Source organism: Dasypus novemcinctus, chromosome 10 (assembly GCF_030445035.2).
Source record: "Dasypus novemcinctus isolate mDasNov1 chromosome 10, mDasNov1.1.hap2, whole genome shotgun sequence".
Classification (NCBI taxonomy): Eukaryota; Metazoa; Chordata; class Mammalia; order Cingulata; family Dasypodidae; genus Dasypus; species Dasypus novemcinctus.
Genome location: NC_080682.1, coordinates 123,240,355 through 123,252,734, shown reverse-complemented (window position 1 = coordinate 123,252,734; position 12,380 = coordinate 123,240,355). Strand labels below are relative to the sequence as shown.

The 12,380-nt window shown below is 40.2% G+C and overlaps 1 protein-coding gene across 1 annotated transcript in view; it reads right to left on the bottom strand.

Annotated features, from left to right (window-relative positions):
• Nucleotides 1–12,380, bottom strand: part of TYR (tyrosinase) — a 116,301-nt gene that overhangs the window by 69,887 nt on the left and 34,034 nt on the right. The window contains exon 3 of the mRNA XM_058306161.2: nucleotides 2,651–2,798. Within this exon, the coding sequence (XP_058162144.1) occupies nucleotides 2,651–2,798 (148 nt within the window). The remainder of the gene's footprint in view (nucleotides 1–2,650; nucleotides 2,799–12,380) is intronic.

Here is a 12,380-nt window from a genome sequence, read left to right as displayed (position 1 = left end):
GTTTTTTACTCCCCTCATCTTTCAATCCACTGTTAATAATTTATTCTATAGCTATACAATCAATAGAATTATTATTTTTATCTATAAAGCAAGAACACTGCTAAAAGCTACATCATAGAGCTGTTAGTGTGGATTAAATGAAATAAAAGTTGTCAATATACTAGAATAGCCCCGTCACATACAATAGCTTAATATATATTTACTTCTAAAATTATTATATCAGAAGCTCCTCTGATTTTTTTTATTACTTAAAAGTGGGAGAGATGGAATGCTATTCAGCCATGAAAAGGAGTGAGGTTCTGATACAGGTGGCAGTGTGGATGGGCTTCGAAGGCATCACATTGAGTGAAATAAACCAGACACAAAACCAGATATTTCATGATCTCACTGATATGATAAATTAGACCAAGCAAATCCAAATCCAGAGGGTCAAAAACTAGAATATAGGTTATTAGGAGCCTGGGTAGAAGTCGGGAATGGAGAACTAATGCTTCATAAATTATACAGTATCTCTATTTGGGATTATGGAAAAGTTTTGGTAACAGATGGTGGTGATGGTGGCACAACATTGTGAATATAATTAACAGCAATGGATTATGTATTTGAATGTGGTTAAAAAGGGGAAATTTTAGGTTGTATATATGTTACCAGAATAAAAATGAAAAACAAAACAAAACAAAACCTAGAGCTGTACAACATAGCGAACCTTATTGTAAAGCATGGCCCATAGGTAATAGCATGCTTATAAAAATGTTCTCTTATCACTTGTAACAAATGTACCACACTAACGTAAGACGTTAGTAATAGGGTGGTATATGTGAACTGTGCATGTTATACATAATATTTTGGTAAACCTACGACTTCTCTAAAACAAAAAAAGTGGGCAGAAAGAATTAGCTTGTGCTTAATTGCTCATTATTGGTTCATTTTGGGGGCAACGGTGGCTAACGAGATCGTAATGCTACCTCTGCATATGTTCTTGTTTTAGAAGCCAAGCCTCCATTTTCTCTTCCAGTTCATGCTTCCAGTTTGTGACTGGCCCTCCCTGAGACAGGAGGTAGGTGTCTGCCCTGGAATATCCACTCGTCTCTCAGGCCTGGCGCCCTCAGGGCTCAGCTCATAGGGCATCTTCTTTCACGGCGTGTTCCAGGAGTTTCTCCCGTGGAGCAAGGATCATACCATTCTCCAGCTGTTTACTTGTTCCTATTTGCCAAGAGACTAAGCTTCTCCAGTCTGGTAATCTTGCCTTATTCTGTTTCCTCAGTGCTGCCTAGAACCATGTCTGAAACATACTAAATTCTTAAAACATGTTCATTGTATTGAATCTTTATTAAATTCTGTTTTTTCAAGGCATGCAAAAATCAGTTAAAATGGTCTTTGTTGTTTCTTTTATAACTATAGGAAGTGTAGCTTTTCCAATAATTTATTTCATTGGTAGAAATTTATTATACATCTACTAACAAGTTGCTAAACAAATCACTATGAGAAAATAAATATAATCCAAGGCATAGATCCAGCTAGTAAGTAGGTAACAGATTAGGGGGATAGACAAAGCACACATGACTAATATAATAAAAAAGAATAATGCAGATGATGCCTCCAGAGTAAGAAGTAAAGAGACAATGTGGTGGGAGTTAATAGGTGAGCTGGCAAATATGTAACAACCATCTCTGTAAGAATGAAAGTCCTAATTCGTAGCATTTGCCAATTTACGTGATGCAAATATTCCTATGATAGATGATTTCAATCTAACAACTTGAGGTCCCTGAATGTGCTATTGGGAAAGATGTACACAATTAGATCTTGCTAGCCAGTGTGAATCGGTTCCAGCATACCCTGGGTGGGAGGACTCGTTATAGATGGTCAGGGCATATTGCATGGAAGAGGGAAAAAGTGAAGCTAGAATGGGAGATTGTATAAAACTTAGAAAGGACAAGAAAAGTATGTTCCAGGCTTCAGGTGTTTATAAAGAATAGAGAGGCAGGAATGAAAATGAAATTTTGCTGCAAACATACCCTGCACGGAATGGGTGCTCAATAAATATATTTTGTCAATTACTGAATGGCAGTGAGGAGAGCTACTGGCTGGAGAAATGAGTCTCTGTAACTAGAAATAACAATAAAATAGCCAGAGGGAAAAATACATATTAATGAAAGCTGTAGCAAGTTAGTGCCCCGATCACCTCAGGTCCCTGGTGCCAAATCTGTCTGACCACCTCTTTGGTCATACCTTACGGCCTGCCAGTGCACCCTTCAGAAGACTGCCCTTGGCCACTGCAGCCACCTGATCTATGTGGACTCTGGCTAGCACGTGGGCGTTTAACCCATAGCCAATGGCTGGTTAGTATGGGGGTATACAAATCCAGCCTCTTTGTCTTAGTGCAGGACACTCTACTGCAGCCTGCCTGAGTCTAGAACTGCTGCCTTTTTTGGTGTTTTCATCCTGATTTGTCTAATTTCTTCTTAGCTTCTCCTGGGAGAACATTTGCATCCAAAGCCTTAGCTTACGGTCTGTTTCTGGGGGACCTAATCTGACACAGTAGCCTTCTGGAACGCGTTGGCTTTTTCTACAACACAAACGTCACATTTGATAGATACCCACCACACTGAAACCCACTAAGCACGGGGTGCTTGCTTAAGTGTCCACTGACCTGTCGATGAATGCGTGGTGAAGAAGGAAGATGGGGTCGTTGGCAGAGGCGGGCACCTGGGACATGGTCCCGTTCATGTAGATGTGCAAGGCATTGTGCATGCTGCTCTGCCCGGCATCCGCCACGCCCGTCATCGGACTCGCAAACCCTGGGGGCAAAAAGACAATTGGAGAAAAATTGGCCCACCTAAATGATTGAGAATCTAAGTGATTATCTTGTTTGGTTTACAACTATCATTGAAAACGTGATTCAAAAGATAAACTCAGTAATCAAATTCGTTCTGAATTGGGATTCTTTACATTCTGTACACGGAGTAAATTTCAGAAAATCTTTGTGGAATCTAATGGCTTTAATCTGGGTGCAATGGATGGATTAGCCAAATGGATTAGGCTGAGCCAGTCTCTACTCTCTCTTGTTGCTTCTGCCTAGGATTCCCTCTTTAAAGTAGTAAGAACATTTCATAATAATTAGCATAGTCATTCTCACTTCAACTTGTAACAGCACCTAAAGCAGATCTTTCCAGCCTGTTTTATGTCCTCTCTTTTTTTCCTGTCCTGGTGGATACTTTTAACTATGGCTTCTGGTCCCAGAAAAAGCATAAAATTTGTGGCTTCCCACATTACAATTTATCTTGGACAGTCCCAGGGACATCCAGCCACAATTGTATGATTTTGCAAAATGTTTGTTTCAAAGTTAATCAGAACTCCAGTAAATTGTTCTATTAATTATGCCAGGAATAGTGATAATGGAAATAATAATTATAATAAGAACTATCATTTTCTGATTGTTAATTGCTTCTGAGCATTAACTGTGCTAAATGTCCTTAAGTCTTTCTGGCAACTTTGTTGATTAAAAACTGCCTCCATTGGAAGGAAGAGAAAACGGAGGTTCAGAGTTTTCGAAGGCTACACAGTGTTTTTAATTCATATCTATTAGGCTTCAAGGTCTGAACTCTCCGTTTTTTGTATTCTCTTTCACATCCCTGTGGGGAGAGGCAGAATAAGGTATTTCAGAGTCCATTAAGGTAAAACACAGAACACGTAGGTTGAACTGAAAATTAGAACCAGGCAAAGAAGGTAGTGACAGAGCGAAACGGTAAGCAAGAACCAAGTTGGAGAATTTGGCCCAGGATTTATTATTGAATTTCAGAATTTAGAAATATCAAGCAAGCAGAAATTGTGGCTAAGATTATAATCTAAACCAAAGACTAAAATAAAACAATGAAAGCTCTAGATTGGGACAGGGGAGGCCCAGCTTCATTTCATGCAATTGGGAATATTTTCTCATCAAAGGTGTTCCTTTTTAAGTGCAGGTCTTGACTTGTGCATTTGATCCCTCCTGTGACCCCCCACCCCCCAGTGTGGCTGAGAGTATTTCTGCTCCCTAGGCTAGTCATTTCCGCCCTCTTTTTGAGCTTAACTAACTCCTTCTCGGAGGTCATTCTAAACCCTGCTTCTTCTGGAAGCATAGCCTAACAACACGTACTCCATCCTCCTCTCAGCGCTCTTACCTGTGGCACCTTTTATGGATCTATCTCTGTATTTATATTTCTATGAATATACACATACACATTTACATAGGACTTACTAAGTGCAGGCATTTTTCTAACACCTTGACGTGAATCAATTTTATGTAACCTTTAGAATGGCCCTACAAGTTAATTATCTTCACCACCCATAGGTAGCCATGGAAACCGAGGCTCAGAGAGGTCAAGTAACTTGCCTAAGGTTAGAGAGTGAGTAAGGGGGAAGTTAAGACCGAACACAGCACAAATGTGATTTATTCTAGCACTCAAGCTGTTAAATGCAATGTTTCATGTAGCAATGCGTCATATTATCATGTTCTGGAAAACAGTGGTCCCCAAGTTTTATCCTTGGACATCACCAAAAGTTTTAAAACCATGTTTTATGGATGCTCTCTCGTGTTTTTATGTAGTTTCCAAATTGTCCTTATTGTGATTATAAGTAGCTTTAGAATATGTAACTTAAGGGATATTGTAAATTGTACACATTTAAAAATAAAATTTTAATATAGCTTTTAAAATATATTCACTAATGGGAAGCGGACTTGGCCCAGTGGTTAGGGTGTCCGTCTACCACATGGGAGGTCTGCGGTTCAAACCCTGGGCCTCCTTGACCCATGGGGAGCTGGCCCATGCGCAGTGCTGATGCGCGCAAGGAGTGCCATGCCACGCAGGGGTTTCCCCCGCGTAGGGGAGCCCCATGCGCAAAGAGTGTGCCCCGTAAGGAGAGCCACCCAGAGCGAAAGAAAGTGCAGCCTGCCCAGGAATGGTGCTGCACACACAGAGAGCTGACACAGCAAGATGATGCAACAAAAAGAGAAACAGATTCCCATGTCGCTGAAACAACAGAAGCGGACAAAGAAGACGACGCAGCAAATAGACACAGAGAACAGACAACTGGGGGTGGGGGGAGGGGGAAAATAAATAAGTAAATAAATCTTTAAAAAAATAAAATAAAATATATTCACTGAAATGATTTAATACTGTCAGTCATATAAAAAATGTACACTCTTTTACATTTTGAAATTTTATGTGGCTTGCTCTTTTTTTTAACTTGAACTTATGCTTTTATTCTATTTCTGCACAGACTTATATCTAAATGCTATATATTTACCCTTGAATTTTAAAAAATTCATTAATTTATCAAACTTTACTGCAACAAAAATAGGTTTAAATTACGATTTTTTTTTTTAAAAAGCTTCAGGTGACCATTAAGCAATCTTCTTATTAGTACATGACTGATAAAAATGGCATTTATATTAACTATTTTACAAAATAATGATTACCTATAACAAAATTTTATTGAAAATGCCTTTTTATAAGATTGATGAAAGATGGTTAAGTCATGATCAAAATTTAGTTTTCATAATCTGATTTATTAGCTGACAACTCAATGAAGAACTCTGATGAAAACAAAGAATTGGAAACCACCAAATTTGTAAGGTGTTTGCTACCTACTCATTAAAGTCACTCACTTTTTAGCAACACCGGCAACAATATTTTGAATTCACCATTTGTTTGGCACTCTGGAAGTTTTTAGCCTTTTTAAGAATGTACCATGGTGAGAATAGATTCAGGTCAGGTAAAGAGTCATCACTTTTTTCTGAAGAATCAGACAAAGGAGAATGTGCAAGGCAGGGATGGTGGGTAGACTGGTAAAGAACATTCAAGGGTCTTCTCAACAGGATTAATTTTAGACAGGGTACTTTAGAATAGGATCTAGAAATATATGTTTTAATCTCTGTGTGCAATGTACCCTTTAGAGAATCTTTATGAACTTTAAGTATGTCTAACCCAATTTGAAGATGCTGCTACAGAGGAAAGATTTTACACCTAAGAAGACCTGGGTTTAAATTCTGTCATGTACTGAAATTACGACCTTTGTCAAGTGAGTTATCTTATTTGAGCCCTAGGTTTTTCATTGATAAGATGGGGAACAATTAATATGAATTTCTTGAATGGTTGTACAGGTGAATTCTCAGTAGCATGTATGCAGCACCGACTGTAGGCTATGGCACAAAATGGGTGCTTCCTGCGTATTAGCTCTCATTTCAGTGATCTTGCTGCATTTGAGAAGTGGGAGTTGCTATCCACGAACACAGGGCACTCTGCCTCTACCCCTGGAGGAAAGCTGCTTTGCGGCAGCCAATTCCAGCTGTGGCCATCTCCCTTCCTTCTGAACCTCGTTGCTCTCAGGAACGCTGCCTGCTATGTAACCTCATCCAAACTGTTTATTTTTTTTTAAATTTATCAAAATATGTCACTCATTCTCCGAGGTGATCCTAGGTATAGAGTTGCCATTCCAAGAGTGTGTTCAGCAAGGCGAGTGTGTGTTTACTCATTTCTCGTGCTGCCTGCCTGACGCTGCATCTTGGGGGCGCCTCCAGTGTTACTGAGGAAGCAGGTGTGAACACGAGGCACGTGTGCCTTGTCGGAGTAAACTGTGATTTGTGCTCAGAAAGAGTTCAAAGCCACAGGCTGACCAAATACCCAGCCTCCTGGTGGTAGGTACCAGATTAATTCAAGAATTAGGATTATTTTAACAATTCTAAAAGAACAGAGAACATCTTGAATCTTCTAAAGCTGAAAATACCTCAGAAATAGGACGGAGTCTTTGCTTTTACAGTCAAAATAAAGCTTGGCCAGAGCTCACGGGAACAAGGAGGTAGAGGGAGAAACTCCTGGGCTCCTTGGCCCCACAGCAGTGAGGAAAAACCAGTAGAAAACGGCAGAAACAACTTTCTCAGAGCTCTGGAAAATAGTCAAAGAGTTGTAGTAACTAGGCAAGTGCCAAATCAAGAGAAGACAACTTTAAAATGGGAAGGAAACCTCGTGGCATGTTTTCTGGACCTTCCTGCACTGTCTTCCCAGCTGGTGTGCCACCAACTCAGGTTCCCCGCGTGGGTTCCTGATCCTCGGTTTCAAAGGAGGCAGAGTGGGCACAATAGGCTTATTGGGGCACATGTATGTCTGTGCTAATTCACTGAGCGGCAGTCTAAAGGACTCATCAGGTCCTCGTCTCTGCCTGGTCTGTCCCAGAACTTGATTTGAACATATTAAATCAACTAGCACCTTAAGAAAACAATTAAGTCACAGCTGCCTTGGGCAAAGAATGAACAATTGAGACACACAATAGCACCAAGGACCAGAATGAAAGACTGTGAATTTCCTCAGGCAAGTCTGGCTCAGTATCCCCCCACAGGGTGAGTCGCTACAGCCAGATGTGCCTGCCCAGCTCCTGCCCAGGCTGACGATAACAATAGGAAATTTCCATTTGTCCATCCATCCATTTCTTTTTCTTTTCTTCCACGCTGAGCATGACACCGTGGAGTTTGTTTCTCGTTTACTTCTTTGTGTGTTGCTAATATTAATGCTTATCTCCCAACCCTGGGGATTTGTGTTTTTTTTTAAACAAATCAATTTTATGGATACATATTAATAAAGCATACTATTCATTTGAAGTGTGCAATCAATGGTATATGCTATAATCACAAAGTTGTGCATTCATCTCAGTCATTATCAGAGCAGCATTTTCATTATTTCAATAATAATAATAAATAACTAAAAAACAGATAAGCAAATTAACAAGAACATTCCGCACCTATCAACGTGTTTTCCACAGCTGCTGTTCCTGACTAGAATGTGTTTCAAGCACCTGCATTTTTAACAAAGCATCCTGGGTGATTCTAAAGTGCAACTAGGTGTGAAGTATTCCCTAGTAAGCTAAATTGTTCTCATCCTCTAAGCATGAACAAATGCATTAAAAAATTTACCTCTGAAAATATTATTCTGTTCACTGGAAATCATCTCCTCCTATATCAACAATCCAAAAATGTGTCTGCCTTTAAAACCCCACATCACACACATCTGCCATGAAGTATTTTCTCACTGATGAGTGTTCTACTTTGTCCCCTTTAAAAATGTTTAAAAAATTGAGCAGCTACTATGTATCAGGTACTAGCTGGGCATTTTCACATAGATCATCTTTAATTCAGTATCTTCCATCCTAGGAAGCTTGGTAATAGATGTTGCACTTTATCATGCCTCTTAAAATTTGAAATGAGAGAAAACGTGTGGCAAAATATTCAAGAGAACAGAGAAGATTTATTTCATTTGATTGAAAAATATGAATTTCTGTTTCAACATGTTTTATGTTTCAGAGCAAGAACTAGAGAAAGGAAACCAAAAAGAAGATAGAAAATACACATGAGTGCATCTGAAAACAGAGAAGGGACTGTTAGACCACAGGCTATATTCCCCTTAATTTACTTGGCTAATGTGCAACTTAATTCAGGAACTATAGAGTGCACAACACCACAAGGTTCCACACAGCAATTTCAGGAGTTTGTATTTGATGGCTGAATTCCTTAGAAGGCTTGTAACTTAAGCTACTTCCAGCAGAAATATAAAATCCCAGATCAAAGAGCTCTTGGATGTAAGCAAGCCCCTAGGTACAAGGGAAGTGTTAACACTCAGTTCAATTCCCAGGTTTCTTCAGTAATGAGCTAATTCTACAGACATAAATGTAACTAATTAACATTTATGTTTACTAGAAAATACTTTTTATTTGACTCCAGAGATTCTTTCCATTCTGGAGCACAGAACAATGTAGCAAATAGAGCTGAGCGTTTCTTACCATATAATTATTGGGTGATTACTGAGGTCACAAATGCTGCACAAATTCTGTGGTCCTCAAAGTGTGGTTGCAGAGCTAGTAGCATCACCTGGAAACTTGTTAGATATGCAAATTCTCCAGCCCAATGAGAGAACTCCTGAATCAGAAAGTCTGGAGTGGGCCTCACCATCTGGGGGAGTGAACTCACCATCTGTGTTAGCAAGTCCCCCCGGTGATTCAGAGGTACATTGACGTTTGAGAACCACTGCTCTGTTTGTTTTCATTGTTTGCACAAAGACGATGGTGAATCAGTACAGCAGAAGTAGTTCATGTGTTACCATTTTAAATAGTTTATTATTTTAAACATCAGACTAATTTCTCCACTTGGTAAACTCAATATTTGTTTATAATCATTTTCTCTATATAAATGGTATAAATGCATAGCATATACATTTTTTGTACATGGTCCTTTAGTTTTTCTACATTTCTTAGATCCTATCTTGGCTTTATAAACAACTCCATGAAACGATTTTAGAAAGCAAGAGTAATGTTCCGTCTTTTTACTCTAAAATTTGTCTGAAACTTCATTTAAGGTAAAGTTTTATAATGGCTTCCTAAACTGGAGATTAGGTTTGTGCCGTTGGGAAAACTCAGGCATAATGAACCATAGGGAAGAGTCTTTTAGTTCATTAGATAACTGCACATAATGAGGCAAGCAAAGAACTTTTTAAGCTAAACTTTATTCAAGCTATTTCAACTCTTCTCTTATGGCAGAATCGTAAGAACCTAGTACATTAGGTATCTCTCATATGATATGCCAAAACTTTGAAACTTTGTGTAGCAGCCTGATATTGATGAATTTCAAAAAGAAAGATTGGATTATGTTTATAAACTGATCTTTTCCTCTGGGCATATTAGATTATGTTGGATTCAGAGGTTTACCTCATTAAGTAATCAGTAAACCTCTTGTGCCAGTAGGGTGTTCAGTGTCCACCCCTTGGTGGGTGGGGACTCACAAATAAAAGGTGTGGCAAAGGACAGAGTTGGGGTTTTTGATGTTGGAGTTTTGCTGTTGGAGTTTGATGCTAAAGCCTTAAGCTGGAGCCCTGGGAAGTAAGCACACAGAGGAAAGAGAAGCCAGCCCCAGGAAGGGAGGAACCCAGGAAGCCTGAGCCCTGGCAGCCGTCGGCAGCCATCTTGCTCCGTGAAAATAGACCTTGGTGAGGGAAATAATTTAAGCTATATGGCCTGGTATCTGTAGGCTCCTATGCCAAATAAATACCCTTTATAAAAGTCAACTAATTTCTGGTATTTTGCATCAGCACCCCTTTTGGCTGACTAATACACCTTGTTAATGTTAATATCAATACATATATAAATATATATTATATATTTTCTGTAGTGGCAATGCCAGAACTCTATCCTCAGTCTTCTCATGCCAAATCCAAGGTTCGTCCTTTTACACTCTGTGGGAGCCCAGAGACTGGGATGCCCCTTCCCTTAAAAGAAACACAGTCTGAAGCACATGGCCGCCCGGGCTAGCCTGAACACTGACTAGTTAAAAAGTCACAGACCTACTGCCAACTTTGATCTTCTCAAGGTTGCATGCTCCGTGCCTGCCACAGCATCACCAAATGCCCATCTGTGTGCCTCGCATGACTTTTGCAGGAACCCTGTTCTTGTACCCTATGGAATGTCTTTGTCCTGAGAACCCTGATAGTCCCCTCCTTTCCTCACTGCTTTGCAGAGCATTAATGTCATTCATTCTTTGACCAGCTGCCGTCGAGGAGTCTCTCCTGTTTCGAAGTCCCAATAAAGCTCACGTCTAACCAATTGTCTAGTGCATTCTTTGGTCTATGGCTGCCCTAACCTGTACCCTTCAAAGTTGGGTTGAAACACACTGCTTCGTAGCAAAGGTAGGATGACCAATCATCCCAGTCCTGGTTTGTCCGAGAGTATTCTGGTTTTAGCAGAACCACAAACATGCAACTGAGGGCCCCCTGCTCAGAACTAAGCTATGCTCGGTTCAATGCTATGCTGTTGCCATCATGAAATGTGTAATATTTTTTTTTGCACTTTGCCCTGCAAATTATGTGGCTTGTCCTGGTCCTGGGAAAACCCATATTCCTGGGCCAACAGGGAGGTTAAGCCACCCTACAAAGTTTCTGTATAGCATCTCTCTGTTGACTTGCTTTGAGATATTTCTACAGTATGCAAGTCAATTAAGTCACTTAAATGTATTCTACTATTTCATTTGTCTTTGATTTTTAATTAGGCAAGATCATTCAATGATTGTTTCATATTCAAGTACACATACAGACTCCTTATAGATGCATAATTTTCCATAATGAGTATTGTACGTATTTGCATTTTCGTTACAGTTTACATAACACTTTTTCCCACTTGACGTTCCCAGTAGTGTCCTGACTAAAGATTAGCAAGCAGATCTCAGTGGGGTAGGAATGTGGTGCAGCTTTGCAATGTTCACCAGTTTCATGGCTCTCTCGGGAGGGTCCGGAACTAAGTATCAGTCTACTTCGTCCTGAGCTGCGTTTTGGAATGTGAGGCTTCAAAACTTGCTGCTTCAGTCAGACTTGATTAGCACCAAAGACGTTATGAAGGCTCCACATAAACAGGCACTCACGCCCCACGTCCCACCTGCCCGTTATGAAGGCTCCACATAAACAGGCACTCACGCCCCACGTCCCACCTGCCCGTTATGAAGGCTCCACATAAACAGGCACTCACTCCCCACGTCCCACCTGCCCGTTATGAAGGCTCCACATAAACAGGCACTCACTCCCCACGTCCCACCTGCCCGTTATGAAGGCTCCACATAAACAGGCACTCATGCCCCACGTCCCACCTGGCGCCGTGGCTAGAGGATCAAGCCCACAGTGGGAATGCAGAGTCTAAAGAGTGGACGTCTTGAACGTGTTTATGTGTGGATTCCACCTCCGGCATAACAGAGAGGAGATAATTTATCAATAGTTTAAAACTGTTGCCAGTTTTTCTTATAGTCTAAAAAATTGCAATCTCATTTATAGCTACCTCCCTCCTTTTTCTCCCTGCTGGTCAGTTTTTCATGCCTATGTGTCATCAAGCTACCCACCTGATGCCACTGAACACAGATTTGGGAAGAGACTAATAATCAGCTCTTGGAAGCCAGTAGGAATCAGCTGCAGCACGCTGCTGGATGTTCCACAGCGTCACGGGCAGGTAGAGTGCCAAGACACTTGCTGCGAATGAGGACACTGAGGTGGGTGAACCGAGAGGATATAATTTAGGAACATATTTTCCAAGTGGCAATGCTGAAACTCTACCCTAAATCTCCTCCTTCCAAATCCGGAGTTCTTCCCACTATACTATTCCATCTCTCATCTATTGCTGTATATAAATTTGTATTCAGAGACTATTTCTGTAATAACAGAGCAAACATATGCCATGGATAATATATTAACATCAAGTAAATGTTGTGTCAGGAATGCATAATTAATAAAGGTTCTACTTATATTAAATTATGGGAAGTTACCTGTAAGATGCTTTGACTAAAATCACTTGAAAATATGCTTGAATTTTTCACAGATATGTTT